Source organism: Budorcas taxicolor, chromosome 5 (assembly GCF_023091745.1).
Source record: "Budorcas taxicolor isolate Tak-1 chromosome 5, Takin1.1, whole genome shotgun sequence".
NCBI lineage: Eukaryota > Metazoa > Chordata > Mammalia > Artiodactyla > Bovidae > Budorcas > Budorcas taxicolor.
The window spans coordinates 77,251,552-77,278,391 of NC_068914.1; the positions used below are offsets into that span (position 1 = coordinate 77,251,552).

Genomic DNA, 26,840 nt, shown 5'->3' on the forward strand with positions numbered 1-26,840 from the left:
TAGCTGACCCGGAGCCACTGTCTCTCCGCCGCCTCAGAAGCAGAAGGGTGAAGAGGGGGCGCTGGGCCACCGACGCGGCAGTGGGAACTGAGGCCCGGGAAGGCGATGGCCCTCCACACATAGCCGGCCTGAGACTCCGGAACCGCGGGCGGGGCCAGGCCTTCTAACCCCTCCTCCCAGAGCTCGGCCCCGACTCCAGCCCCCACCGTCCGCGAGCGCCGTCCTTCCATTCCAGCCTCGACTTCCCCACCCGTGCCGGGGGTGTGCGTGCGCGTGTAGGGCGGGGAGAAGGCGGCGGATGGGGTGCATGCACAGAAGCGCTGCGGTGGGAGGCTGGGCAGCGGGATTCCCTCCGGGAAAATGGCCCAGTCCCTCCCCCAGCCTGTTCGAGACCCTGAACCGAAACAGGAGGCAGGGCGCCCCCGGCCGGGAAGCGGCCCCAGCCCGGATTTCCCTCCCGGGTGGGGCCGCAATGACTCACCCCCTTCCCCCTTCCCCCCGTTTCCTTGTTTGCGTTTCTCTTCCCGGCCGCGTGGCGGCCCTACCCCGCAGCCCCTACCCCAGCAGCCCCGCCGCCGCCGCCGGCGCCCCCGGGCACACACTCCCAGCACGCTACGGCCCCCGGGGTTTCTCGAGGCCAAGGTTCCCGCCAGCTCCGGGTACCCGGCGCTCCGACTCCGCCCCCTGCCGGAGCCCGCCCCCTCCCCTGCCCGAGCGCGGGGCGCGTCCTCCCCGCCCCCTCCTGTCGGCCCGGGAGGGGAAGGGGGCGGGCCGCGCAGGGGGTGTGACAGCTCCCGCCCGGATCAGTGCCAGCTGCAGCCTCGCTTCAGCGCCCGGTGCCAGCTGGCTCTTTCGTTTGGGACGGAGGGGAGGCTCGGGGTTCCTTGTCGCTGGGGGCGGGGGTGACGTTGTACCCCCACCAAGTCCCCAGTTCTCCCCCAACCCGAGAGGAGCCTTTCCACCCAGCCTGGCTGGGGCTGCCTTGGAAGCGGCTTCAGCTACGAATTGGTCTGCTCACTTCGCCTGGAACTTACAGGCCGGGGGCACACAGTGGCTCGTTGTGGGGCGGGCGGGTGCTCCCGCCACCCCTTGCCTTCTGCTAGAGCCTGCACGGCTGTGCGAGCTTGAAGGAGGAACATGAAGGTGGGTATGGTGGGGTGGGAGCAGGGGAGGAGGAGCAGGGGAGGAAGCTGACACGGTGGGGGAGTTGGGGTGGGAGACAGAGGCTTGGTCAAGGGTGAGGAAGGAGGAGAAAAGAAGGGTTTGAGCTGAAGCTGCGTTTCTCGGGGATCCAGTGAGTCCACAGCTCCATTCTGGGAGTTGGTGGAGATCCCTGCAGGTCTATGGTCGGTGGGGTGGGGCAGAATTCCAAAGAAGGGCCAGATCTCTGGTATGCCGCCGCCGCCGCCGCCGGCTGGAGACCCCTAAGTGAGCCAGAGCGGCAGGCCCCAGTGAAGGTCTTCCTGTCCCTCCCCCGGCTCCTGGCAGGGGCGCAGCACCTCCGCCTGACCAGTCCAGAGGATTCGAAGGAAGTGCTTCTGCCTGGGGCGGCCGGGCCGTGCTTTGGTCCAGCTGCCCCGGACCCAGCCTCATGGCTGTCTGCCGTCCTCTTCCCATCACAGGTGGGCTGGCCAGGTGAGAGCCGCTGGCAGGTGGGCCTGGCTGTGGAGGGCGACTCGATTCTGGGAGCACCGCCGTTGGGAGGCCTCCCGGACGTGGTGCCGGAGGGGACGCTGCTCAACATGGTGCTCAGGAGGATGTACCGGTCCCGAAGCTGCTCCTACCAGCTGCTGCTCGAACACCAGCGCCCCAGCTGCATCCAGGGGCTGCGCTGGGTGAGTCCCATCCCCGTGCCTCGGCTGGAGGGGGCCCAACTGGGAGGGCGACCATGCTGCTGGCAGTCCAGCTTGCTCTGCAGGCATGGGGGATACACTTGGGGTGGGCAGCCTGGCTGCAGTGTGGGTGGCTCACACAACTGCGTTGTGCATGCGTGTGGTGCCCAATCCCCCTATTCAGGCATGTGGCGAAGGGGAAAAGAACTTGTCACTTCCGTGTGGCTTGAGTTAGGTGCTCGTGTGTTCTTCAGGTGGGGGTGGGAGACATGTATGAAATACAGGGGTCAGGTCAAGTGCTGGGGAGGTAAGTTTGGTACTATTCTTTAAACATCACCGTGGCAGCATTCTCCTTTAGTGAGGACTGAACTGCGTGGAGTCTGTGTCTTGATCTGGGGTGAAATGGTCATGTGAACGTTGCTTGGCATCTGGCTTAGAGGGGCTCAGGGGAGAATTATGAGAAGTTTGGAGACTGTGAGATGAACGGAGCTCCCTTTGCCAGTTAAGAACATCTCTGGAGCTGCAAGAATGAGGGAAAGAGAATTGGGGAGGGGGGAGATGGTGGATGGTGGGTAGGATATGGTTGCAGGATCCAAAACATCAGGGAAGTTCTCCCCAACCACCCAGACTTAATAATTGAGTTTCTTCACCTGAGCTCTGGTATGTGTCTGTGATGTGTGTGCAAGTAGGTATGGGGAGGGCATAGGGGCAAAGGGGTGGAGTTGGATCAGGTGATAGAGTTGGGAGAACCCCTTTCTTAGGAGCATTCTTTTGAGTAGAATGACCACCACCTTCTGCCTCCCTCTTCCTACCTCACCCATTTATATATTTACCAAATATAGCCATTTATATTTACCAAATGTGCCAAAATATGAAGCTGAGTTGAGAAAACCAAGGCCCACCAAGATAATGGGGTCCCCCTTGGGAAGCGAGAGGAGAATCTAGGTGTCAGTCCCCAGCTGTCCTCCATCCCCTCCCTCCCTGGGTCTTACTGAGAAGGGGCCTCATTGGCCTGGGTCCTGCTGCAGATGGCACTCTGCACGGAGCAGGGGAGCCATGGTCTTTTGGGGCTTAGCTGTCTGTCCCTCCCACCCCCATCCCCAGACCCAGCCCCACCCCAGGTCACTGGCAGTAGCTATTGCTTGGAGCCTGTGGGCTGGAACCCTCCCTCCCTCCTTCCCTCTCAGGCTATAATTACTTGTGCATTTCCTGTCCCTTTCCTAGCTTGTGGAGGCTAGGTGGGGAGTGGGGGGAAGGTCAGGGGCCAGGACAATGAGGTCACTGGAGGATCCCCTGGGACCCAAAGTAAGGGAGAGAGTGGAGGAGGCTGCCAGGCTGTCTCCTGACTCCCTCAGTCCCAGAATTGAAGGGCTGGTATGCGAGGGGAGGCCAGAAAGGTGGGGGTGAGGATCAGTGGTGTGAGGGATGGAATCAGAGGCACAGAAACAAGGCCCCTCCCCCACCAGGTGTATGTGCATGAATTGATGATTAGAGGGAACTTAGATTTTTAGGGCTTGAGGCAGGGGCCACATCCTCTCCTGAGGACCGTCTCTGGGGAATAGGGGTGAGGTGGTTTCAGCCCATTGTGTCTCTGTTTAAGAGACTCTGGGTCCCTGTGAAGCTATTAATTCTCACCTCTGGGATGATGCCTTTGGCTGAGGGGGCTCATGTGAGGGAACAAGTGTCTGGCAGGGAATGTGCACACACAGGGTGATGGGTGGATGTTCTAAGGGGGTGGAGCCCAGGGTCCCAGGAGGACAGTGCTGGGAGTTACCCAGGCCATGGCCACCTTTAGAAAACTGAGGGGGAAATCCATCAACCTCCTGAGGCCTGAAGAGAGCACTTTCTGTTCCCATTAGACCAGAACAAGAGAAAATTAAAGCAGTTTACAGCAGGAGACCCTGAGGTTTGATACAGAAAGGACTTAACAACCATGGCAAAGTTGATGCTGGAATAGGATGGAAGAACGTCTCCTTTGATAAACATTAGGGGTACATGAGATCTTATCGGATGTCTGGGAGCCAACACAGAAACCAGTCTATCTAGAGGCAGGGGCAAGGTCAGGATGACCTCTCGTGGGTCCCCTGAGCTTAGAGAACCCTGAGATGCTACTCTTTGAGTGATTGTTTTAGGAGAGGTGTCTTTAGTCTCTAACTCAGAAAACATGCTTTCATTCAGCCTGTCCAAATGATGGAAGTAGCTAGTGTTTGTGCAGTATTTATATCCAAAGTGCTATTATGAGCTTTAATCACATCAAATAATCTCACAGAAGCCCTGAGAAATAGCTACTAACGCCATCATTTCATTTTATAGATGCAAAGGCAGAAGCCCAGAGAGGCTAAGTGACAGTCTAGGGTTACACAGCTGCTAAGGGACAAGCTGGGCTTGGGTCCGAGACAGTCTGGCTGCAGAGTTCAAGTTTGTGGTGTATATTCTCTTGCTACAGAAGGTACCACTGACACTCCAGAACCTCACCCTGCTTCATGCATCCTTTCCCAGTCCCATCGCACACAACCCTGGCCTGAGACCCTAGCCGTGGCCTAAGGGAACTGGTCTGACGAGTCCCCATGTGGCTGTCTGGCTCTGTGCCTGCCCCTCCAGTGTGACTCTGACACTCAGTGACAGGGAGGGGGGTGGGGCAAGCCATGATCCTGTGCAGGGAAACTAAGACCTCTTCTTCCACCCTGAGTCCTTCTTGTCCAAACCTGACAGGAGGTGGTGGGTGAGGGCCTCCACCCCTACCCATACCAGCCGCTGCTTTCTAACTGAGAAGCCCCTAAGCTGACACTCAGGGTCATCAGATCAGGTACAGCATCAGTCAGAGTACAGCATGTCTTTCACCGTGTCCAGGTGACAGCTGCCCATCATGAGGGAAGAGTTATGTTAAGTTACCATTGAGTAAGTAGTTACTGCAAAGCAGGCATGGCTTTGAATGCTCCATATTATTAATTAACTTATTTGATCCTCAAAATTACCCTATGGGATAAGTACTATTGCGACCAACCCCACATTATAGATGAGGAGGCTGAAGCACAGAGGGCTTTATAAGCAGCCCAGGGTCACACAACAAGCTGGTAGCGGGGAACCAAGATTTGAACCCAGGCACCTGACTCCAGAGCCCACACAGCTGACCGCAGCCCCTGAATAGCACCCCCACCATGATCCCAGGAGGTCCCCATGCATAGGAACACGGCAGGGGTTCAGAGGGACTGTGATGACACAGATAGGGAACTTCGTCTAACCCAGGATTGTTCAGACTTCCCTGCCGGCGGAACATTCCTGAGGACAGAATTTACCACTTCTGCGTCCATCGCGCACAGTGGGGGAGGCCCAGCACCGTGGAGGTGCCATGGGAGATGACAGGGCTTAGTGGCTAAGATCATGGGCTTTGGAATCAGATGGGCACAGGGTGAATTCTGGTGCCCCTATTTACCAGCTTGAAAAGGGCAGGTTACATAGCCTCTGTGCCTCCTTTTCTCTAGCCAGGAAACAGGAGACAAACACCTACTTCTGGATCAGTGTTGGTAACAATTATTCAGTAGGATCGTACATTTCTAAGCAGTTGTGTGACTCTGGGCAAGTTACTTCATCTCTCTGGGCTCCTGCTGCTTTTCTTGGAAAAATAAGGGGGATGCCTTCAGGTCTCTTCCTCAGCTCTGATGGGCCAGTGTTCCAGCTCTGAGCCTCCTGCACGTCCCCTGGGGCAGGACAGGAAATGGTTGAAGCGAGGCCTGCGGATCTGAGATCTGAGTCTTGCCCAGCCTGGCCACATGACTGGGCACCTCCCCTCCTGATGTGCCCTCTAGGGTCAGAATAATACCAGGAAGGGAGTGTGTGCTGGAGCTTGGGTCCTGGACACCAAGGGGCTTTGGGGGGACTGGGGCCACCTGGGTAGTCTGACATGAACAACAACAAGTCATTAGCACTTGGCACTGTTTGTTCCAACACAGGAGGCTGGCCGGGTAGCATTCCTGCCCTTCCTCCCTCCTTGGCTCCTCCTTCTCTTTTCCTATCCTATTGCTGAGTCTCCAGGGCCATGTCTGGCCCTAGAATGGGCCCCATGACTAGGGTAAGTATACCTTTGGGACACCTAGCAACTTCCGCCCGGCACTGGGCCAGGCGTCTACGCATGTTGGACCTCAGGCCTCTGCCCAGTGCACTGTGGGAAGATGCTGGGACCAGGGGAGAGGGCTCTGGCCCCAGGCCAGGTCCTCTTCAGGCCCTGAGTGCTGATAGGGAGGCATTGCAGAGAAGGAAGGGGAGGGAGAAGAAACAGGCAGGTGTACTGGGTGGAGTGAGACCAAGAATGTGAGCACTTCTGGAAGGGGCTTGAGTTTATCCCTGGCTGTCTGGCTATGTGTCTGAGTTACCAGGGCACATCACCTCTAGAGTTTTGTTTCCTGATAAGTCAAGGAGGACTGACCTTGCCTGCTCTGCCTACTTCCTGTCTGATCCCAGGCCAGAATACTGGAGTGGGTAGCCTTTCCTTTCTCCAGGGGATCTTCCCAACCCAGGGATTGAACCTAGGTCTTCCGAATTACTGGCGGATTCTTTACCAGCTGAGCCGCAAGGGAAGCCCATTCTCTATGAAGTCAGATGAAATCACGAGAAAGACATGCTGTATGAACTGTGTAGTGCCTGCCTTTGGGAGGGCTCCTAAAGGGTAGAGCATCCTGCTCAGGGGTGTTCATGAATTCCAGTCCTCAGGTGGTAGGAGAGGAGCGTGAGAGGCTTTTATGGCCGACATCCCAGGGCGAACAGACCAGCGAGTCCTGCATGGCCTGATGGAAGCCAAGGGCAGGGAACCTCGTTCACCAGTGATTCTACATAAACCCCATTTCCAGAGCCATCCCATGTTCTGCCAAGACTGACTCATGTTTGCAGGGCTAGGGACTAGCAGCAGCATCTTGGAGAATAAAGGGCCTTCCAGCAGGCCGCCGGCGCTGTGCTTCACAGATGAGTAATGATAACTAACGTGCACACACAACTGCATGTATATGCCAGTCATTGCTTTAAATGTTTGATCTCTATTAACTCACATAATCCTTTCCAAAGCTTGAGTTGTTATTATGAATGTTTTATAGATTTATAGGCAGGGAGAGATTAAATCATGTATTCAGGGTTACATAGGAGCAGGGACTGGAATCCAGGAGTTGGCTCCAGGGTTTGTGTCTTTAACTACAAGGCTGCACCAAGGTCCACAGAAGGCAGGAGGTTTGTCCATAGTCCTGTGACTGGGGACCGACCCTGGTTCGGCATCAGGCTGTGGGTCTCCGGACCTCTTGAGCTGCTCACTTCCTGGCCTTCTTATCTCATGTCCCCATGCTCCCCCAGGTCCACTGTGCCCCTCCCTCCCCTACATGCTGAATTACCTGGATGCCTGGGCACACTGGGCGCTGAGGAAGCAGAGCCTGGACCTTATCCCTGGGGATGCGCTGATGGTGTCATGAAGACATGGGTCTAGTAATAGGGCTGCAGGGTGGTGATGAGGCAGATGCCTGGCATATGGGGGGTTGCCCAGTGAGTATTTGTTGAACCGTTAGCTAAATGAATGCTTGGAGTCAAGAACTGGGCCGGGGCTGGGAGTCATGGTGAAGGGGCCTGAGAGCTGGGTTTCAAGGCCTGGCACTAACACTCAGACTCCCCACTGCCCTCAGACGCCACTCACCAGCAGCGAGGAGTCTCTGGATTTCAGCGTGAGCCTGGAGCAGGTATGAGTCCAGAGGGGTGGGGCTGGGAGGGGGCCCGCACGCCTGGACTCAGGTGTTGAGCCAGCTAGCTGTGCCTGCCTCCTCCAGGCCTCCACGGAGCGGGTGCTCAGGGCGGGAAAGCAGCTGCATCGACACCTCCTGGCCAACTGCCCCAACCTCATCCGAGACAGAAAGTACCACCTCCGGCTCCACCGGTGAGTGGCGGCCCTGGCTGCCTCCTCGCCCGCCTCCCCGCCACCCCCAGCAGTTTTCTCTCCTTTTCACTCTGCCCAGGCTCTGGACCCAGCCTTGCTGCTAGCTCTAGAAGGTGCTGTTCGGATGGACTTCCTCCCTCCCCGCTCTCCCTCCTGCCATCTGATCTCCTTTCCCTGCCCTGTCCCCTTCTCCTCCCAGGCAGTGCTGCTCCGGCCGGGAGCTGGTGGATGGAATCCTGGCCTTGGGGCTGGGCATCCACTCCCGGAGCCAAGCCGTGGGTATCTGCCAGGTGCTCCTGGATGAAGGCGCCCTCTGCCACGGTGAGCCTGAGCCCCGGGTGGGTGGGCACCCAGTGCCAGGCAGTCCTGGGGAGCAGGCCTGTGCCGGGCATCTCCATGGAAGCCTCATACCTATGTGGCCTCAATTTCCTCTCCTCCCCCTCGCCTGGGCCTCTGCCCCGCAGTGAAACACGACTGGGCCTTCCAGGACCGAGACACCCAGTTCTACCGTTTCCCGGGGCCGGAGCCAGAGCCCGTGGGCGCCCATGAGCTGGAGGAGGAGCTGGTGGAGGCTCTGGCCCTCTTGTCCCAGCGGGGGCCCGATGCCCTGCTCACGGTGGCGCTTCGAAAGCCGTAAGTGGGCAAAACCCCGCTCTCAGACTCCGTAGTTTCCCCTCTGAGGGGGAGTGAGCCCCGACTTCTCCCCGACCTCTCGTGGAGGGATAGGACCCTGGCTGGACCCGAGGCCTGAGCTGTGGTCTGCACCTGCCATGGACATGCTGTGTGATCTCGAGCCCTCCTGCCCCCTCTGAACCTGGTCCTTCCTCTGTAACTGAGGCCGTGCAGCCTGTGGCCTCCAGGGACCCTGCCCTCTCTGAGAAGCACCCGTGGCCAAGACAGTCATGGCAGGTCTGGGTTCAAATTCCAGTTCAACTGGCTACTAGCTCTGTGTCCTTGGGTCTCTGCTGGCCAGCTTCCTCTTTTGTCAAAGGATAATGATAGCCCACATCATGGGGTTGTTGTGAGGGTGGAATGAAGTCATATGTAAAGTGCTTGGCCCGGCATCTGGCACATGGTGTGCTCCCATCAAAGGCTGGCCCTTTATTGATGAACGGCCACTGCTGGGGCCCCGGCCAGCCCAGGCTGAGTGGGTGCTGTGGCTCCCCACACCTGGCTTGTTCATCACTTCTTCCTGGTCCCCTGTGCCCGCAGCCCTGGTCAGCGCACAGACGAGGAGCTGGACCTCATCTTCGAGGAACTGCTGCACATCAAGGCTGTGGCCCACCTCTCCAACTCGGTCAGCCCCTGACCCCGCCCCACCTTGCCCTCCCCCAAACCTCCCTTCCTGTGACCCCTGCTAGGCCAGAAGACACGCCCCTCCCCTTCCACCCGTGGCCTAGATACTTCAGTCTAATGTCTTGTCCCCGGCATGGCATCCTTGTCTGAAGGTCCTTCTGGCTCTCTGTGCCCATTTCTTCCTCTGCTTTGTCTCCTGCCGAATCCCAGGTCACCTGACCTCATCACAGCTCTGTCCCCCGAGTATGCGTGGCTTTGGACCTAACTTCCTCACCTGGCCCCTCGTCCCTGGACTCGCCTCTCTGACTCTCGTCCCCCTGCCCACAGGTGAAGCGGGAGCTGGCTGCAGTCCTGCTCTTTGAACCGCACAGCAAGGCAGGAACTGTGTGTAAGTCCTGCCTGGACGTGGGCGGAGGCCACAGGGAAGAAGCGATGGGTGCCGGGGGCATGTCTGATTCTTGCTGCTTCTCTCAGTGTTCAGCCAGGGGGACAAGGGCACCTCGTGGTACATTATCTGGAAGGGATCGGTCAACGTGGTGACCCATGGCAAGGTGAGTCTTCCCCCATGCCCAGCCCCTGGGGCAGAGCTGGTCTCTGGTCCTTGTCCTTGTGGGCAGTGCCTTTAATGGACCCAAGGCTGCCAGCGTCTCAGGTCTCCTCCTGCTTTGGTGGCTCTGGGTCTGTTCCGGTGAGGGCTGGGGGGCTGGGCTGTAACTCGGGCCTGGCTGCAGGGCCTGGTGACCACCCTGCACGAGGGAGACGACTTCGGACAGCTGGCTCTGGTGAACGATGCACCCCGGGCAGCTACCATCATCCTGGGAGAAGACAACTGTCATTTTCTTCGCGTGGACAAGCAGGACTTCAACCGTATCATCAAGGTGCTGCTGCTGGGGGTGGGGAGGGCAGGGACATGTGTCTGGAGAAGTGGTGTGGGGCAAGGAGTAGGGACCGGACGGAGACTTTAAGGAGTAGGGAGAGGTCGGAGGTGGAAACCTTGGGGATGATGGCTGGAGGAGGGAGCCCAGCTCTGAGTGTGTGAGGAGGTGCGTGGCTTGCTGAGGAGGCTCAGTGAGCCGTGGGAGACCAGGGGTGAGGTTACAGAGGGGTGGGGGTCTGGGGTGCAGGGGGAGGCAGTGTAATGGAGAGTGGGGTCCACAGAAGGAGCACTGGGAGGGACAGGGTGGAGGAGGGGCTCAGGCTGGGGGAGAGGCAGCTGTGAGGGACAAATCTAAGGTCGTGGGTGTTGACTAGGGCAGGAGAAGGGTTGTGGGTCCTTGTGGGAGCCTTGTGGGGCTTGGAGTTTGGAATGGGGGAGGCAGGGGGAGAGGCCCTAGGATGGGTAAAGGAGTTGTGGTATGCATTGAGCACTGGGTGTGGCTTATTCTCCAGGACGTGGAAGCAAAGACCATGAGGCTGGAAGAACATGGCAAAGTGGTGTTAGTGCTGGAGAGAACCTCTCAGGGCACCGGCCCTTCCCGTCCCCCAACCCCAGGCGGGAATCGGTAACACACCCGCCATGCTCCCCTCTCCATACCATCTCTCTTGCCCACCTTCTCTCCTTCTGTTTCCCGGGCTTTACTCCCTTCTCTGTGTCATATATCTGCCCGCAGTGGGTGGGGAGGCTTCCGGGGATTAAGATGCATCCCCCGAGTCCCCCCTCCACCACATAGGGTGGGGAAAGGGCTGGCAAATAGGGATGAGTGATATGATTGATTCTTGATGTCTGCCCCAGCTGCGGGAGGGGGAGTCTGGGCTCAAGTGCTATGGACCGGCTGTTTCTGCCAGGTATACGGTGATGTCTGGCACCCCAGAGAAGATCCTAGAACTTCTGTTGGAGGCCATGCGGCCTGACTCCAGTGCTCATGACCCAACAGGTAGGGGCAGGAGGCACCCTGCCTGCTTTCTGGCTCAGAGGGTGGTCAGCACCGCCTGGGAGAGGGCCAGGCACCCTGCATCCGGCCTCATCAGGTGCTCGATTGGTCTCTTTGGTCAGCTGGCCAGAAGTTTCCGTTTCTGTGTTCTTGGCTTGTGTAGGAAGTGCTGTGACAGGGACAGGGTGTCGCTGCTCCCTGGCCTATGGCGGGGTTGGTAAAAGGGGTGCCCCGGTTGCACGTATACTTGAGCTCAGGAGACTCGACTGCTGAGTCCCTCACCTGTCCCCTGCCTTACAGAGACATTCCTCAGTGACTTCCTCCTGACCCACAGTGTCTTCATGCCCACTGCCCAGCTCTGTGCTGCCCTCCTGCACCAATATCCTTCCAGCCCTGGGGGTGAGGATGGTGTGTGGAGCGGGGAGGGATCCCCCGAAGCATGGCTGTACTGAACCCTCCAGGCCCAGCCCATTCATGGGCTCCGGGTGTCCTGCCCTTCCTGTGCCTGTTCCTGAGGGTGGTGGGTGGTCCTGTTGGACACTGTGGTTCCCTTGACTGGGACCCACCTTCCACGCGGAGCCCGCGGGGGGCAGCGAGCAGGAGCACAGCTCCTACGTCTGCAACAAGAGGCAGCAGATCCTGCGGCTGGTCAGTCAGTGGGTGACCCTGTACGGCCCTACGCTCCGCACCGACCCTGTGGCCACCAGCTTCCTCAAGGTACCTGGGAGCCAGGAGGGGCTGGGCCGGGTTGCCCGGGGTGGACACGGGGGTCTCAGTGAACCTTGGCTTCCCCCAGAAACTGTCGGACCTGGTGAGCAGGGACGCCCGGCTTAGCAACCTGCTGCGGGAGCAGTGGCCAGAGAGGCGGCGACACCATAGGTAATGCTTTGGCTCAAGGGAGCTTGTCACGGGCGGGCAGGACAGGCTGTGTGGCAGGAGCTGGGAGCACCGCCTTGGGGGGCAAACACGTGGCTTCAATCCAGCCTGCAGCCCTGCAGCTGTGCCGCCCTGAGCCTGTCACCCCACCCCCAGGGCTCCTGCTCCTGGCTGTAAAACCCTGTGCTGTGCTCACTTGTCTAGTCCTGCTCATCTCAGCGAGTGTTCTCACCAGCTGCACACCCTCCTGTCACGCATCCGTCCATGCTCAGGCAGCCCACAGTCATTTGTGCGTCATCTTCCCACTGCCCTGCATACCTGCTCTGCTCACTGGCTCCTGCTTATTGCTGAGCACCCTTGGTGCCAGCTCCCGCCTGCTCTACCCAATTTCCCAGCCTTTACCTCATGCTCCCAGACCTTCCCGCCCTCCCAGGCCTCCTGTGGGGGCAGCTGGGGCTCGGGGAGAGCTCACGTGTGGCCTCCCTGACCTGACACCACACTGGGTCCCTTTCTCCCTTGAGCTCCTTCCCTCCCCTGATAGCCTGGGAAAATCGTAGGATCCAGGGGCTGGATTTCAAGTTGTGCCTGTTTTGGGTCATCCTCTCCAAGTCTGCCAACCTCTGAGCCTCTGGTGACGGTGGAGGGAATCCAGAGCCTGGTATCCTTCTGCATTTGAGCCTGCATCGTCCTGCCTGCTGGGGGACCCTGCCCCCAGTCTCACCTCCCTCTCACTTGCTCTACAGGTTGGAGAACGGCTGTGGGAACGCGTCTCCTCAGATGAAGGTGTCCGACCAGAGTGGGCTCCTCATGCCTCTGCCGGGTCCCTGCTTTCCCCGTCCTCCAAGGACCTCCAGGCCCCTCTGCATGGGAAGGTCCCCCCAAAACACAGGCACATCCTTGGTCTGGGATAGGTGATCATGGAGCTCGGGCTGCGTGTGACACTGGGGCTGGGCCTTGCAGGAGACAGAGGTCTAAGGTCACTGCTCCCCACCCCCACAAGGGGTTTATTCCATCTGGTCATGCTCACGTGCGAGCTCAGTTGCTTCAGCTGTGTCCAACTTTTTGCGACTCCATGGACTGTAGCCCGTCCATCAGGCTTCTCTGTCCATGAGATTCTCCAGGCAAGAATACTGGAGTGGGTTGCTATGCCCTCTTCCAGGGGATCTTCCTGGAGATCTTCTCTGACCCAGGGGTCGAACCCACATCTCTTATGTCTCCTGCATTGGCAGGCGGGTTCTTTACCACTAGCACCAGCTGGGAAGCCCCCTCATGCTCACAGCTCTAGCCAGTTAGCAGTTCCCGCCTGGCAGGTGAGGGGTGGTGCCTGGAGGCATCTCGGAAACCCCGGGGCTCCTGGGGGCCAGTGCCATGCCCAGCAGTGGGCTGGGAGAGGAAAGTGGGAGGAGGAGTCCTGAGTGGAGTGAAATTTGAAGAATGGGGTGGGGAGGACTGGGAAGGTAGGTTGGGGCCGCCTGTGGAGACTCACAGTGAGAATCACACCCAAATGCCACATCTGGGCCTGCAGGGCCCAGCTGGCTCTCCCACCTCATCCTTCTCGTTTCTTCCTCTTGACTTCTTTTCTGCTAAAGGTGAAGCTCCCTCCCTCCTCCGTCTCCTGCCCCCACCTGCCGTCCCCTCCCATCTCCCTGTGAGAGCCCCTCCCCAACTGGCTCCTCTCCACGGGGGTCCTCAATGGTTTTCCTCAAAGCCTTGTCCTAGTGGAATTGTTTTCTTTGTTTAGCTGTCTCCTTGCTAATTGTCTGCTGGTGACCCTCACAGCCCACTAGAATGCTGGCTCCATCCCTGAGGGGCCTTCACCTCTTGCTGATGCTCAGTGAAGGGCAGGCGGCATGCCTTAGGTGCCAAGGATGCTGTACAGGGTTGGGAGAGCCACCTGGCCTCGAGGGGCTCACAGGGAAGTGAGGGACGGAGCTACAGAGCAACCTCATGCTGAATAAGGACAAAGATGGGGTTTCTGGAGGCAGGAAGGAAAGGGCTGAAAAGGAAAGTGTCAGGGTCAGGGAGAAGTGACTGCTGGAACCGAGAGATGCAGGGAGAGAGGATGGACGGAGAAGAGGCTGCAGGCAGGTGTGGGGAAGGAAGCCTGCCTCCTGATGGAGCCCTGGGGGGCCAGAGCAGGTGGGGCCCTGTGGGCCCTGGAAAGGGGCCTGGCCTTTGTCCTTTAAGCATTGCAAGCCATTGGAGGTATTTGAGCCCAGGATTGACAAGATGGGATTTGTATATTGAATAGGTCAGCTGGGGAGCCTGAGCTTTATTCAGCAGACAATGGTGGCCTGGACACTATGATAGGAAGGTTAATCTGGCTCTGGTCAGGCAGATGGGAGTGGGAGGGAGGGAAGCACCCGAGAGGCAAGGCTGGCGGAGAATAGTTGAGCTGTTGTAGTAGATAAGGCGTGAGGCGATACGGGCTGGTGGATCTGGGGATGGCCTGGGCTGCGGAAGGGGGAACACAGAGACCCCGGAACTAGATGATACTCTGTGGGGAAGTGGGGGAGGGGAGCATGGGGGAGCAGGAGCCTTGAACCCAGGGGAATGGCCGGAAGAGTAGCCTGGGAGGCGGGATGAGGGCATCCGAGGAGTGTGTCGAGTTTGGGGTGAGGCAGCACAGATATGGAAGACCCTGGGGGCATTTGAGACCAAGGTCTGCAAGAGAATTCAGTGCCCAGTGGTATGGTTTTAAGAGTCTTCCATATGCTGGGGGTGGAGAGAAAGGGGGCATTGGTACATGATGCTGGGAGGAGCCCTGAGGGGAGTGCAGAGCTTTGGCAATCCAGGGAAGAACCATGAACCAAGGTCTAAACCTCCTCTGCCTCTTTCAGAGTTGGGAGGAGGAAAATAGTACAAAATCTGGAAAGAATAGTCGGTAGGCAGAGGAGCTGTGTGAGGGAGGCCTTTAGGCAGTGGGGGCCCCCAAGAGCCCACTGTGGTGGGGCCTTGGAGGAAGCGTTATGGGGCACCTAACAGTTGAGTGTTGGTGGACAAGAGCATGGGGGAGGGGGAGCGGGGGGGGGGCAGGTTTAGGATTTTAGGGCTACTTAGCAGCTGTGCTGCTTTGGGTATGTTACTTAAGCTCTCTGAGCCCTCACTGATTTTATCTGTAAAATGGGGATAATAATATTTTGTCAAAGGGCTTTTGTGCATATTTAGATACTTAAAATAAGCATATAGAAAATAGTAAATGGTAGCTGAAGGAGGAAAAGACCAGGATCAACAGCTGCCTTGTGTTCATATTAGAGAGGCTCTGGACCCATTTGGCAGAGGGGGTAACACACATATACAGGGGCACAGACTCATTCTGAGCTCTGCTCTGTCTTCCCCGGCAGCCTCGGTCCCCAGGTCCCCAGCGCCTTACCTGTCCCGGGTTTGCGGGACACGCAGATCCCTTAGGTGGTGTGTGTGCTGTGCGGGACCCACGCTCCGGGTGACAGGCCCCTCCCCGTCCCTGCATGCTCTCCTGTGTCCTCTGGTCCTTACTTCCTCTCCTTCTCAGGCCCGGAATGTTCCCGTTTGGCTCCCCAGCCAGGATGAACCTCTCCCCAGCAGCAACTGCGCCATCAGAGTTGGGGACAAAGGTTGGTGGTCTGAGTCAGCCAGGGCAGAGCTCGAGCCCTGCTCTCATCACCTGGACTTCGGGGTGCCTGGCCCAGATGGCATGTTGTGCTCCTCGGGGCCTCTGTTTCAGGCTCCCCCCTTGCTCACCTCAGGCTCTCCCACCTGCCTGCCCAGGCTTCTCCTTAGTGCTGTTGCCCCCCATCCTTGAGACCCTCCCTCCCTCTCTCCCTGCTGGGGCGGGGAGACCAGGCAGCTCCCTCCCACAGTTCAGTCCCATCTTCCTCTCCAGTTCCCTACGACATCTGCCGGCCAGACCACTCCGTGCTAACCCTGCAGCTGCCTGTGACGGCCTCAGTGAGAGAGGTGATGGCAGCGTTGGCCCAGGAGGACGGCTGGACTAAGGGGCAGGTGCTGGTGAAGGTCAACTCAGCAGGTGGTGAGTTGTGTCTCTGGGTAGGGTGGCCCAAGGGAGGGGGCCCCCTCAGAGCTGTGCCCACCCCCTGAATTAAGATCATCACCATCTCTGTCAATGTTAACGGTAGTTAGCATTTATGAGAGGCTTATTACATCTTACTTGTACATATTACGCATAAGTCTGGTACGACTCTTTGTGACCCCATGGACTGTAGCCCACCAGGCTCCTTTGTCTGTGGGCTTTCCCAGGCAAGAATACTGGAATGCGTTGCTATTTCCTGCTCCAGGTGATGGGCACAGACCCAGGGACTGAACCTGTGTCTCCTGCTTGGCAGGTGGATTCTTTACCACTGAGCCACCAGGGATGCCTGACATTATTACCATGCTTACACATTTATTTAATCCTAATAGCAGTCTTATGAGATAGGTACTTTTATCCTGTTTTCAGACAAGGAAACTGAAGCTCAAATGGATTCAGTGATTTTTTCCAGGCTCACCCCTTGAGTGCATAGGCAGACTTTGAATTTAGGTAGTTGCTCATTTAGTCCATCAACATCTTTGAGGGTCATCTATGGGCCAGCAGCATGTTAGGAGGCAGAGGTACCATGGCAGGTAAGATGAGCAGCTTGATGGTTAAGAGCCTAGACTGTGGACTCCCAGACCCACTGCTTACAGAATATATGATCCTGCCCAAGTTGTTTGACCTCTGTGAGCTTCCATTTCCTTGTCTGTTGAATGACCACTGTAACTACCTATCACCTAGGACTGCTGTGGCTATTAAATGAGCTACTGTGTTTGAAGCTCTTAGCATGGGACCTGGCGTAAAGTTGGTGCTCAGAGTATGGCAGCATGAGGATTATTAAGACCTGCCTTTAGAGAACTTGGGACATTAAAAACCACTGTTATCCATGAAAGACACAGCATGGGTATGACAGCGGGAGCCCAGGGTAAGCAGCTGGCCATCCAGAGAATAATGGCAAGGAGTGGCAGGGAGACCAGCAAAGCCTCCTTCTTCAGGAGGGAGAGATGATGAGGGCACCGGTGCCTGTGTGCTCCTCTGGGAAGCACTGCCCTCTGGTGGCCACGTGGCAAGTTGCAGTTGTCCAAACCCAGTGTTAATTGAGACCCTACATGGGTCTCTGTTTAGAGCACTGATTGTTTTGATGGACATCTATGTCAGTAGTCAGTATTTTATTACAAACTCCCTTATTTGTGTATATTTCCTTGCAAGTCACATATATACGTTCCTACACTGTTGCTACGTGATCATAGAGCAATACACAAAGCAAATGCAAAACAGGTAAGAAAAATCAATACAAGTGCTAATATTTTTTTCCTGGACGCATGGAATGGTCTTGTGTACCTTACTTTGGAGGCTACTGGTCTAGGGACTGAGGACTCAAACATGACTGAAAACACAGTCCCAGTCCACAAGAGCTGATGAAAATCCACACGAAGATTTCTGTAAGGCATTTCCCAATTTTCAAAGGGCTTGTATATGTATCATATCCTTATAGCCACTATTTATATCAGTGACTTCATTTGACTGATGAGTAGTCACGGGAAATCTTGGTGTCTGCTTTTGAGAAAGGAGGAAGCTGGGACTCAGGGAGGCTCCAGCGTTGCCCAGTGTCAGCCTGTCTCACCAAGACTCCTCTTTCATTGTCCTCTGGCTGTGCTACCGCTGTGCGTGTGTGGGCATGCACACCTCTGCATTTAGAACACCTGCCTAGGACTCCAGTGCCGCTACTGGGAGACTTCTTCCAGCTTGCACCCCGCCTCTGGTTGCTCCCTGGCCTCCTTCTCTGTCCCCACCCAGCACAGCCTCTGCTCTCTTTGCAGATGCCATTGGCCTGCAGCCAGATGCCCGTGGTGTGGCCACATCCCTGAGGCTTAACGAGCGGCTCTTTGTTGTCAACCCACAGGAAGTGCACAAGCTGGTAGGGCCAGGCAGGGCGCCAGGGCCCCGGGAAGGGCTGTTTTGGGTGGGTGCTAGGAGGGGGCCACATGGAAAGGAGAGCAGGGCTTGGCTCTGGCTGCTCCTAAGGAGGAAGAGAGAGGATTGGGCCTCAGCCAATGGAGGAAGTCACAAGGGGAGAACTGTTGGGAGCTCTCAAGTGGGAGAGGGGCCCCAGCACTGGGGAGCTGTCAGGGCATGCCTCCTTGGGGAGCCCCTCCACCCCTGCAGCACCTCTGCCCTCCTGACGTTCCTCCAGCCCTGGGCACAGACTTTTGGCCCCAGACTCTCTCCTCCCACCATGCCCCCTGGACCCCCCAGGCAGCCCTCTGAGCACCCTTCCACCTGCAGACCCCACACCCCGAGCAGCTGGGGCCCACGGTGGGCTCTGCCGAGGGGCTGGACCTGGTGAGCACCAAGGACCTGGCAGGCCAGCTCACGGATCATGACTGGAGCCTCTTCAACAGCATCCACCAGGTGCTGAGGCAGAGCGGAGGGGAGGAGTGGGCAATGGGGACGCCCCGCCCTGTGTGCTGACCTTGCAGTGCTTCCCCCCTGCCCAGGTGGAGTTGATCCACTATGTACTGGGCCCCCAGCACCTGCGGGACGTCACCACCGCCAACCTGGAGCGCTTCATGCGCCGCTTCAACGAGCTGCAGTACTGGGTGGCCACAGAGCTGTGTCTCTGCTCCGTGCCCGGCCTACGGGCCCAGCTGCTCAGGAAGTTCATCAAACTGGCAGCCCAGTGAGTGCCGGTGGGCTGGGTGGCAGAGCCCCATGGTGCCTTTATTTAACCCCCCGATCTGTGGTCGGAGTGCGGCCAAGTCTCCCACCCTCGTGCCTGCCTAGGGCCCCTGGAGCCCCCGCCTCCCCACACCATACAGCTCCAGTCCCTGCAAGGGCAGCATTGGCCTGGCCGGGTCTTGTGCTGTGGCTTGGGGGTGGCGTGGGGGTGGGGCTCTGTGTGTGGCTGCTTCCCCTGAGGGTCTCTGGGTCTTCTGTTCACAGCCTCAAGGAGCAAAAGAATCTTAATTCCTTCTTTGCCGTCATGTTTGGTCTCAGCAACTCAGCCATCAGCCGCCTGGCCCATACCTGGGAGGTGAGTGCCATCTGCTGGGTGGGTCAGGGCCTCCCCACCTCAGTCCTGAGTCAGGCCCCTGCCTGTCCTGGGCGTCCTGGCTGGGAATGGGGCCCGCACCTCAGAGCAGTGACAGCCTCGCCTGCCTCTCCTTCACAGCGGCTGCCCCACAAAGTCCGAAAGCTCTACTCAGCCCTCGAGAGGCTGCTGGTGAGTGCTCCCCGCCCCCGCCACCCTGGCCCAACCCCCGGCTTCTTCCCCACAGCACCCCTGCCTGTCCTTGGTCACTTTCCCGGCTTCCAACCCTGGGTCAGGGCCTGGTTCCCTTTGGCCTGTGGCTCTGGGGGGCTGGCTGAGAAATGCAGTGTTAGCACTATGGGGGTCTGTGTATTGTATTATATGCCTCAGCAGGTGTATAGGGGCCCGTGTGGCATTTGCTGCGGCATTTGCTGGCCCTGGGGTCTGAGGTGCCAGGGGACCACCAGGGGGGCACTGACCTGCCTCAGGACCCAGGAAGCAGGTCTTGACCCAACTCCCATGGTGTTCTGGGGTCTGTCAGAGGCCCCTCAGGAGACTCAAGGAGCCTAGGCCAAAAAACGAGGCAAGAGTTGAGGAGCTGAGCCCTCCACTCCCGGGAACTGTAGCGGGGGTAGCGAAAGGTGTATAGCTTTCAGGAGAGAACTCGTGCAGGCTGCTTTCATTAGCAAGGCTCCAAGAGCTCCTGAGGAAAAAATTCTCCTCCTGGGGCTGAAGAAGTTCAAAGGGGTGTACCCACTAGAGAGAGAGGGAGAGAGGGAGAAACAGGGGCAGAATAGTTTTCCGGGAATCCTCAGAGCCCCTGTGACAATGTCCATGAGTGTCTGGGGGCTAACTGGAGGCCAGGAATCCACGTCGTGCAGCCCGGCATCACAGCTCCAGGCCCTCTGCCTGCCGCACAGCCTGCCTTGGGGAGATCTGGGGCCGAGGGGAGGCTAAGCTCCAAGGAGTGTGCGCACGGCCTCTCCTTGGCGGGTGGGAATGTGGTTATGCTGTGGCATGTAGTAGGTCATGGTGTGCGGGACCCTCCCTCTCTCACTGTGGCTTCTTCCCTCTCAGGACCCCTCGTGGAACCACCGAGTGTATCGTCTGGCCCTCACCAAGCTCTCCCCTCCCCTCATCCCCTTCATGCCCCTTCTTCTCAAAGGTAAGGGCACCAGTGCCTGCCACCCTGCTCCCATCCCATCCGTCCCTGCCCCAGAGTGTCCACCTGACCCTCTGGGTGATTCCAGTGTGCCAATGCCCTGGGGCCACAAAGGTGAACTAGGAGTTCACCAGATAGAAGCAGAATGAACATATGCAGACATTAGATGGCTGATGACATGAGGCCTAAGAGATATAAAGAAATTGCTCCAGGAGGTTAGCAGGGAGGAAGAGGGCCATGTGGCGTCCCTGTTATTGGTCCCTAACCTTTCCTTGGCTGCTGGGAGGGGAAGGAGTTTGGGGACCTATGAGCAAAGCCCATCTCTTTGCAGACATGACCTTCATCCACGAGGGAAATCACACATTGGTGGAGAATCTCATCAACTTTGAGAAGATGGTGAGTCCAAGGAGAGCGGGTGTCTGAGGCTAGAACAGGTTGGAGGCTGTGACGATGGCTTTGGAAGGGGCGGGGGTTGGGAGACGGTCCAAAGTTGTTCTCAACAACATAAATATGAAGACTTCCTTTAAAATAGCCCCTGCCTTACTCCATTGCATGCCCTCAGAGGATCTGGTCTCCACCAGGGAGTGGTGGGGTGATGGCCTCAGCTATCTCGCCCTTCAACCAGAATCCCCTCCCCACCAGGCCTCCTCCTCTCTAAGCCCTCCCTTACTTCTGTCTTCCCAGTGCCTGGTTCCCGCTGGGTCTTTGGGTGAGCTGGGGTGCAGTAGGCACAGCCCCATCTCCTACAGCCGCTGGTGCCTAGGAGCATTTCAGCTGTCCCCTAGGCCAGGCCAGGGCCCCGTCCCTCATATCTGGTCTCATGTCCTTGCTTGGCCCCCAGAGAATGATGGCCAGAGCTGCACGGATGCTACACCACTGCCGAAGCCACAGTAATGGTGAGAGGGCAGATCCCCGGTGGGCGCCCCTGAGTGATGTCCCCTGCAAGGCACCAACTTGGTCTCCTCTCACTAACTCCCTCCTCACCTCCCAGTGCCTCTGTCACCGCTCAGAAGCCGAGTCTCCCACCTGCACGAGGACAGCCAGGCGGTCAGGGTTTCCACATGTAAGTGAGGGCAGGGGTGGGTGCTGACAAGCTGGCCATGGCTGGCTGGCACTTACAGGCACATCCATACATGAAAGGGCTTCCCCGGTGGCTCAGATGGAAGAGAATCTGCCTGCAATGAGGGAGACCTGGGTTTAGTCCCTGGGTTGGGAAGATCCAGTATTCTTGCCTGGAGCATCGCATGGGCAGAGGAGCCGGGCGGGCTACAGTCCATGGGGTTGCAAAGCACGATGGTGATAATGGTTCACAACAGCTGTATGAAGTAGGTAGAGTGTTATCCCCACTTAAAGGTATACAGTGGGCTGGGGCCTTGAAAAAACAGGTGGAAGCCGAAGTGAGGTAGAGCTGGTTAGATAAGCAGTTAGAACTGGGACCCACACACTCCTACTCCAGACCTGTATTCTTTTAATTGGCCTTCAGTTTGTGTGAAATGGGATTAGTCGTAATCCACAGTTCATACCACATCATCATCATTATCTTAGGTTATGTATGATCTATTCTGAAAATAAGATGAGCCTTTCTGGACCCAAGCCAAGCTTGAGCACACTGACAATAATTTCCATCTCCCTAGTGGTGGTCCCCTTTCCTGTTCCCTTGCCCCTCCCCACCCAGGGAAACCACTATGCTGAATTTTGAGTTACCCATTTCCTTGTTTTTAAAAAATAGCTTTATCGTGTGTACATATAATTAAATATACATATACATATATCTTTAAAATATCTCATATATATATTATGACAACAAAATATTCTTTAGTTTTCACTGTTTTTGAACTTAGTAAAAGGGGTATGAAGCTGCATATAATTTGGGGCCCGTTTCACTGTGCTGTTCTGTCGCAGATGGGGGGTGGGGTGTCTTCCAGATTGGCTGTGGGGAGTGGCAGGCTGGGTGGCAGAAGGTAGGAGGGTCGATTTGCCTCTTGGAAGGGGGAAAGGTGGGCTCTACAAAGTGCTGACCGCCCTCCCTGCCCCCCAGGCTCGGAGCAGTCCCTGAGCACCCGGAGTCCCGCCAGCACCTGGGCTTACGTCCAGCAGCTGAAGGTCATCGACAACCAGCGGGAACTGTCCCGCCTCTCCCGGGAGCTGGAGCCGTGAGGAGGGCCTGGGCTGGAGCAGACACTGGCCGCCAGGAGAGCCCGGAGCGCGCCGGGCCAGGAGGCCCAGGGGCTGGCCGAGCCAGGCAGGGCTCTCCAAGGACTGGACCTGAGGCCCGGGAGCGGGCAGCGTGGAGGCACCCGTCCCCCGCGATGACTGGCGGCCACGGAGGACCTGCGGATGGAAGGAGCCGGGGCCCAAGGCCAAGGAGTGGGGGGCAGAGAGGCCCTGGAGTGAGCGGGAGAGCAGCGCGTTTTTCCTTTGTGTTCAACAGAGAGCTCTCCACAACAGGATTTTCCCAGATTCTGCGCCTCATGGCTCTGTTGTCCAGCCGTCTCTGGCCCCTGGGGTGTGTTTCCCTGGTGGGCTGAGCGTCTGCACGCGTGCGGCAGGAGCAGGCCCTGCCTGGGGAGGCAGCGGGTGGAGGCGGGGAGCAGCAGCGCTTTTGTTTCCACAGCCTGGGCGATAAACAGCTGGGTGTGGTCAGGGCTGTTTGTCCAGGAGCGGTGGCCCCTGAGGAGCTGTATTGTTACCCTAAGTGCACAGAGGCTGTGTTCTCCAGCCAGCCCTTGGGGGCGGGGCAGGGAGGGCCAAGCCCCGCCCCCTGCTCGGGGTGGTCTCTGGGACCCGGCAGGGCTCCGTGGCTGACTGCATCCAGGCCTCAGCCCCCTCCCCCGCCCCCCCCCCCCCCGGGGGAAAGGGGCTGTGGGAGCCTGCAGCCCTGCGGGGGGCTGGTCCAAGTGGCCCTCAGCCCACGTCGGTCTGAGAGGCTGCTCCTTCCTCCCCTCCCACTCCACTTCCTGCCTTCTGCCTCCTGCCGCTGGGTGGTGCTCTGAGCGGAGGCAGTGATGCAGAGGCGGAGGCTTCCTGGAGTCACATCTCTCATCGGTGATGAGTGGGCCCGTCAGCTCTGTCGGTTTTGAGTCCTCCACATCTCCCCTGGTAACCAGCCACACGTGAGGACCCTCCTGCATAGGGACCCTCACATGAGGAAATTCCAGGTGGGACAGCCCTCTCTGCTCCCGTGGCCTCGAGCCTTGGCAGGGTGAGGTGCACTGTCTGACCCTGAGAGGGACTCTCAGCCTTGGAGATGCCCTGGTGCAGGTTCTGAGTACCAGGGCCCTGGGGCATATGGAGGAAGCGGGCCCCACACCTGGAGAGGGGAGGCAGCTGGCACATGCGCAGGGGCTCAGGGTGAACACCCCCTTCTTCCCTCACCCCTCTGCTGCCAGATCTCATCCCTGAGGTCATGGACATGCACTGGTCTCCAGAAAGGGTCAGAGCTCTTGGCAGGAGGCAGCCCAACTGGGGGATCATACCTCAGGTTTCTAAGTGAATCGGGGCAAGTCAGTGAACAGTTCACCTCCATTTCTCCGTTTGTCAGGTGGGTGTGAAGATCCCAGGTCAGCTCTTCGCGACAAAAAGGTAAACGGCCTCTCTGCCTCTGCAGCTGAGGTGACAGCTGAGGGCTGCCCCATGTCCACTGCCTGTTGGGGGCAGTGTCTCCTCAGAGGAATTAGGGGAGCCCACTCCCCAGGGAGAGCCTGGGATGGAGCAGAGAGCAGGGTAACCAAGCCAGTGCCCTTACCCATGGGTGGAGATAGAAGACCCAGGGGCATGGAAGCTTCCAGAGCTGAGTAATCATGACATGAGGTGTGGACCAGGTGAGTCAGGACTCCAGGGCTTTTCTTGTCTCCTAAACCGTGTCAAAGTTTCGGCCAAGTCCAGACCAGCCAGCTGGATGGCTCTTCTGCATCCTTTCAGACCCAGGGGAGACCAGCCCTGTGACAAGGAGTGGAAACCAACCATGGTGGGCATCTTCCATCGGCATTTTTCTTTTTCTTTCCTGTGGTCACACCCATGTCCCCAAGGAGCTTTGGCAGTGCAGGAATCTCCTTTCTGCCTCGACTGCCTGGCCACCTCCAGCTGCCTCAGTCTCTGGGGCAGGACACCTTTTGAGCTGGTCTGGGAAGGCCTTGCCAGGCTAGACCCTGCCTATAAATATCTCCTTCCAGGTGGTGCCACGATAAAGAATCTGCCTGTCAATGCAGGAGACACAAGAGATGCAGGTTCAGTCCATGGGTCGGGAAGATCCCCTGAAGGAAGAAATGGCTGCTCTAGTATTCTTGCTTGGAAAATTCCATGGACAGAGGAGCCTGGTGGGCTACAGTCCATGGGGCCTCAAAGAGTCAGACACGACTGAGAATGGCACAGCAGTCCCTCCTTTTATTTTGAAATACTTACTGTGGGCTTGGTAGGGCAGTCCTACCTATGAGACAGGCGGTTATGGCCTCCTGGAGCAGACCACCCAGCTAGGGAGACTGATGCAGAAGAAGGCCGGCAGAGGGGAGGAGATGCCACAGAGGGCAAGTCCAGAGAGCAGTGGATCCTTGGGGCCATGGGATCTCACTACTTGCCCCTAAGCACTCAGGCCCACAGCAGCACCCCTGGCTGCAACTCTCTGGCCCCCTTGAGTCCTGGACGCCTGCCTGCACAGCTCTGCCTCCCAGGCTTGGGGCGCTCTGAGCTCACCACTGGCACCAGCCATGCAAGTATCAGTATGGTGGCTGGTGGCTGGGACAGTCTCTGACTGGGCCATTGTTCTCCATCTCTCCTCCCTTCCATGGACCTGTAGGCCAGAACATAAATGCATTCCAGAATGTGTCCTCAAACCTTGCCCCTGCCCCCAGAGTCCTGGGCTTCTCACGCGAAGGCCAAGGCCATGGGCTGGAAATAAGCATCCTCTCAGGCCCATCCGGTTGCCCCAGCCAATCCAGGCACCCTCTCCGAGACTCTGGGCTCTTCAAGACCTGAGCATAGACCCCAACCTGACAGTGCTCTGAAATGGGGCTACCATCCCTCCCAGCCAGCCGCGTCCGACTGCCCTGTGCTTTGAGAGCTCATCCTTCCCACACCTGTATGTCATCCTTCCCACACCTGTATGTCCCAGCAAGTGGTCTTGCTGGGGCCAAAGGGCTGCTGCTGCTGCAGGAGTTTGGGCCTCAGGACCCCCAGAAGAAGGAGGACGGCTGGGCTTGGAGCCCAGACCCACGTCATGTGGGAAAGAGTAAGATTCTGGGTTTTTGTGTGTGTTTAGATTCTGTCCAGTATGGCCTGTGGGCCAGGGAGCCCAGGGCCTTGCCTGACCCTGCCTGCCATGCTGTTGGCCTTTGAGGAGGGCCTGGGCCTCAGTTTCCTCACTGGTGTGTGAGCTGTGGGCAGCTGGAGCTGCTTCACGGTTGCTGAGTGAAGGAGATTGCAAGGCTTTCCTGGCACTCAAGGGACTCTAGCCAGCACAGGGGTGGCGAGAGGGCAACCTTTTGCTGCGTCCTTGGCAACAGGACATTTAAAACTTACTCCATCTCCCAGAAAAAGCGCTCTGTAAACCAGAGCTTGAGGCAGCACAGGCTGGTGTCAGGGCAGTCCTCCCATGGGCGAGCAGTGGCCTTGGGCAAGTCCCTTCCTCTCCTGGGGGCTGAGCTTCCTTATTAATAAACAGGGATTTGGATTAGAAGGGCTTGTGATATTTTCTTGCAACTGCTGTCTTTGACTTAGCGCAAGGCGTCACATGCGATGTGACCCTCTTGGGTCGTGAGGGTGTGGATCCTCCCCACTTCCTGAGAATCTTCCCCGTGGTAACCCCCAGCCAGACTGCCTGTGGGAGGGACAGTCAGTCACAAAATTATTTGGTTGTGCTGGGTCTTAACTGCAACATGCAGGATTGTTGATCTTTGCAGCATGCAGAATCTTCAGTTGCAGCATTCAAACTCTTGCAGCATTTGGGATCCAGTTCCCTAACCAAGGATCAAACTTGGGCCCCCTGGATTGGGAGCTGGGAGTCTTAGCCCCTGGACCACTAGGGAAGTCCCAAGCACAATTTTGTTAGAAGCATTCTCAGAGAGTTCTCTGCCCCTTAATATTGCCTTCTGCAGCCTACTTGAGTTCCAGTTGTCTCTAGGAGGTCCCTGTTACATAGGTATGTAACTTGGGAGAAAAAAGAGAAGCGAAAGGGAAAGATACACCCAACTGAATGCAGAGTTCCAGACGATAGCAACGAGAGACAAGAAAGCCTTCTTAAGTGAACAATGCAAAGAAATAGAGGAAACCAATGGGAAAGACTAGCAGTCTCTCCAAGAAAATTGCAGATATCAAGGGAATATTTCACGTAAGCATGGGCACAATAAAGCACAAAAACAGTAAGGACCTAACAGAGGCAGAATTAAGAAGAGATAGCCAGAATATACAGAAGAACTATATGAAAAAAAGTCTTAGTAACTGGATAACCGCAATGGTGTAGTCACTCACCTAGAGCCAGACATCCTGGTGTGTGAAGTCAAGTGGGCCTTAGGAAGCAGTATTACGAACAAAGTTAGTGGAGGTGATGAAATTCCAGCTGATGCTGTTAAAGTGCTGCACTCAATATGCCAGCAAATTTGGAAAACTCAACAGTAGCCACAGGACTGGAAAAGGTCAGTTTTCATTCCAATCCCAAAGAAAGGCAATACCAAAGGATGTTCAGACTACTCTACAATTGTGCTCGTTTCACATGCTAGTAAGGAAATCCTTTCTAGCTAGGCTTCAGCAATATATGAACTGAGAACTTCCAGATGTACAAACTGGGTTTAGAAAAGGCAGAGAAACCAGAGATCAAATTGCCAACATTTGTTGCATCATAGAGAAAGCAAGGGAATTCCAGAAAAA

The 26,840-nt window shown here is 57.3% G+C and overlaps 1 protein-coding gene across 1 annotated transcript; it reads left to right on the plus strand.

Moving 5' to 3' along the window:
• Positions 1 to 851: 851 nt before the first annotated feature.
• Positions 852 to 22,423, plus strand: RAPGEF3 (Rap guanine nucleotide exchange factor 3). The gene is made up of 28 exons (XM_052641535.1): positions 852 to 1,143; positions 1,623 to 1,835; positions 7,490 to 7,543; positions 7,631 to 7,737; positions 7,937 to 8,058; positions 8,202 to 8,370; positions 8,950 to 9,034; positions 9,361 to 9,421; positions 9,508 to 9,584; positions 9,765 to 9,911; positions 10,423 to 10,535; positions 10,819 to 10,907; positions 11,205 to 11,283; positions 11,471 to 11,621; positions 11,701 to 11,783; positions 12,524 to 12,563; positions 15,292 to 15,373; positions 15,643 to 15,789; positions 17,610 to 17,707; positions 18,076 to 18,201; positions 18,288 to 18,469; positions 18,733 to 18,823; positions 18,962 to 19,012; positions 19,898 to 19,985; positions 20,314 to 20,378; positions 20,824 to 20,878; positions 20,974 to 21,045; positions 22,021 to 22,423. Exons 1-28 carry the CDS (start codon positions 1,138 to 1,140, stop codon positions 22,137 to 22,139), a joined length of 2,772 nt encoding a protein of 923 aa, XP_052497495.1. The 5' UTR covers positions 852 to 1,137; the 3' UTR covers positions 22,140 to 22,423.
• Positions 22,424 to 26,840: the final 4,417 nt, after the last annotated feature.

What these genes read in the sequence shown, in the direction of transcription:
- RAPGEF3 (XM_052641535.1), top strand. An exon ending in ACGTGGTGACCCATGGCAAG is followed by an intron (nt 9,585 to 9,764) that starts GTGAGTCTTCCC and finishes GCCTGGCTGCAG; the next exon opens with GGCCTGGTGACCACCCTGCA. An exon ending in CACAGGAAGTGCACAAGCTG is followed by an intron (nt 17,708 to 18,075) that starts GTAGGGCCAGGC and finishes TTCCACCTGCAG; the next exon opens with ACCCCACACCCCGAGCAGCT.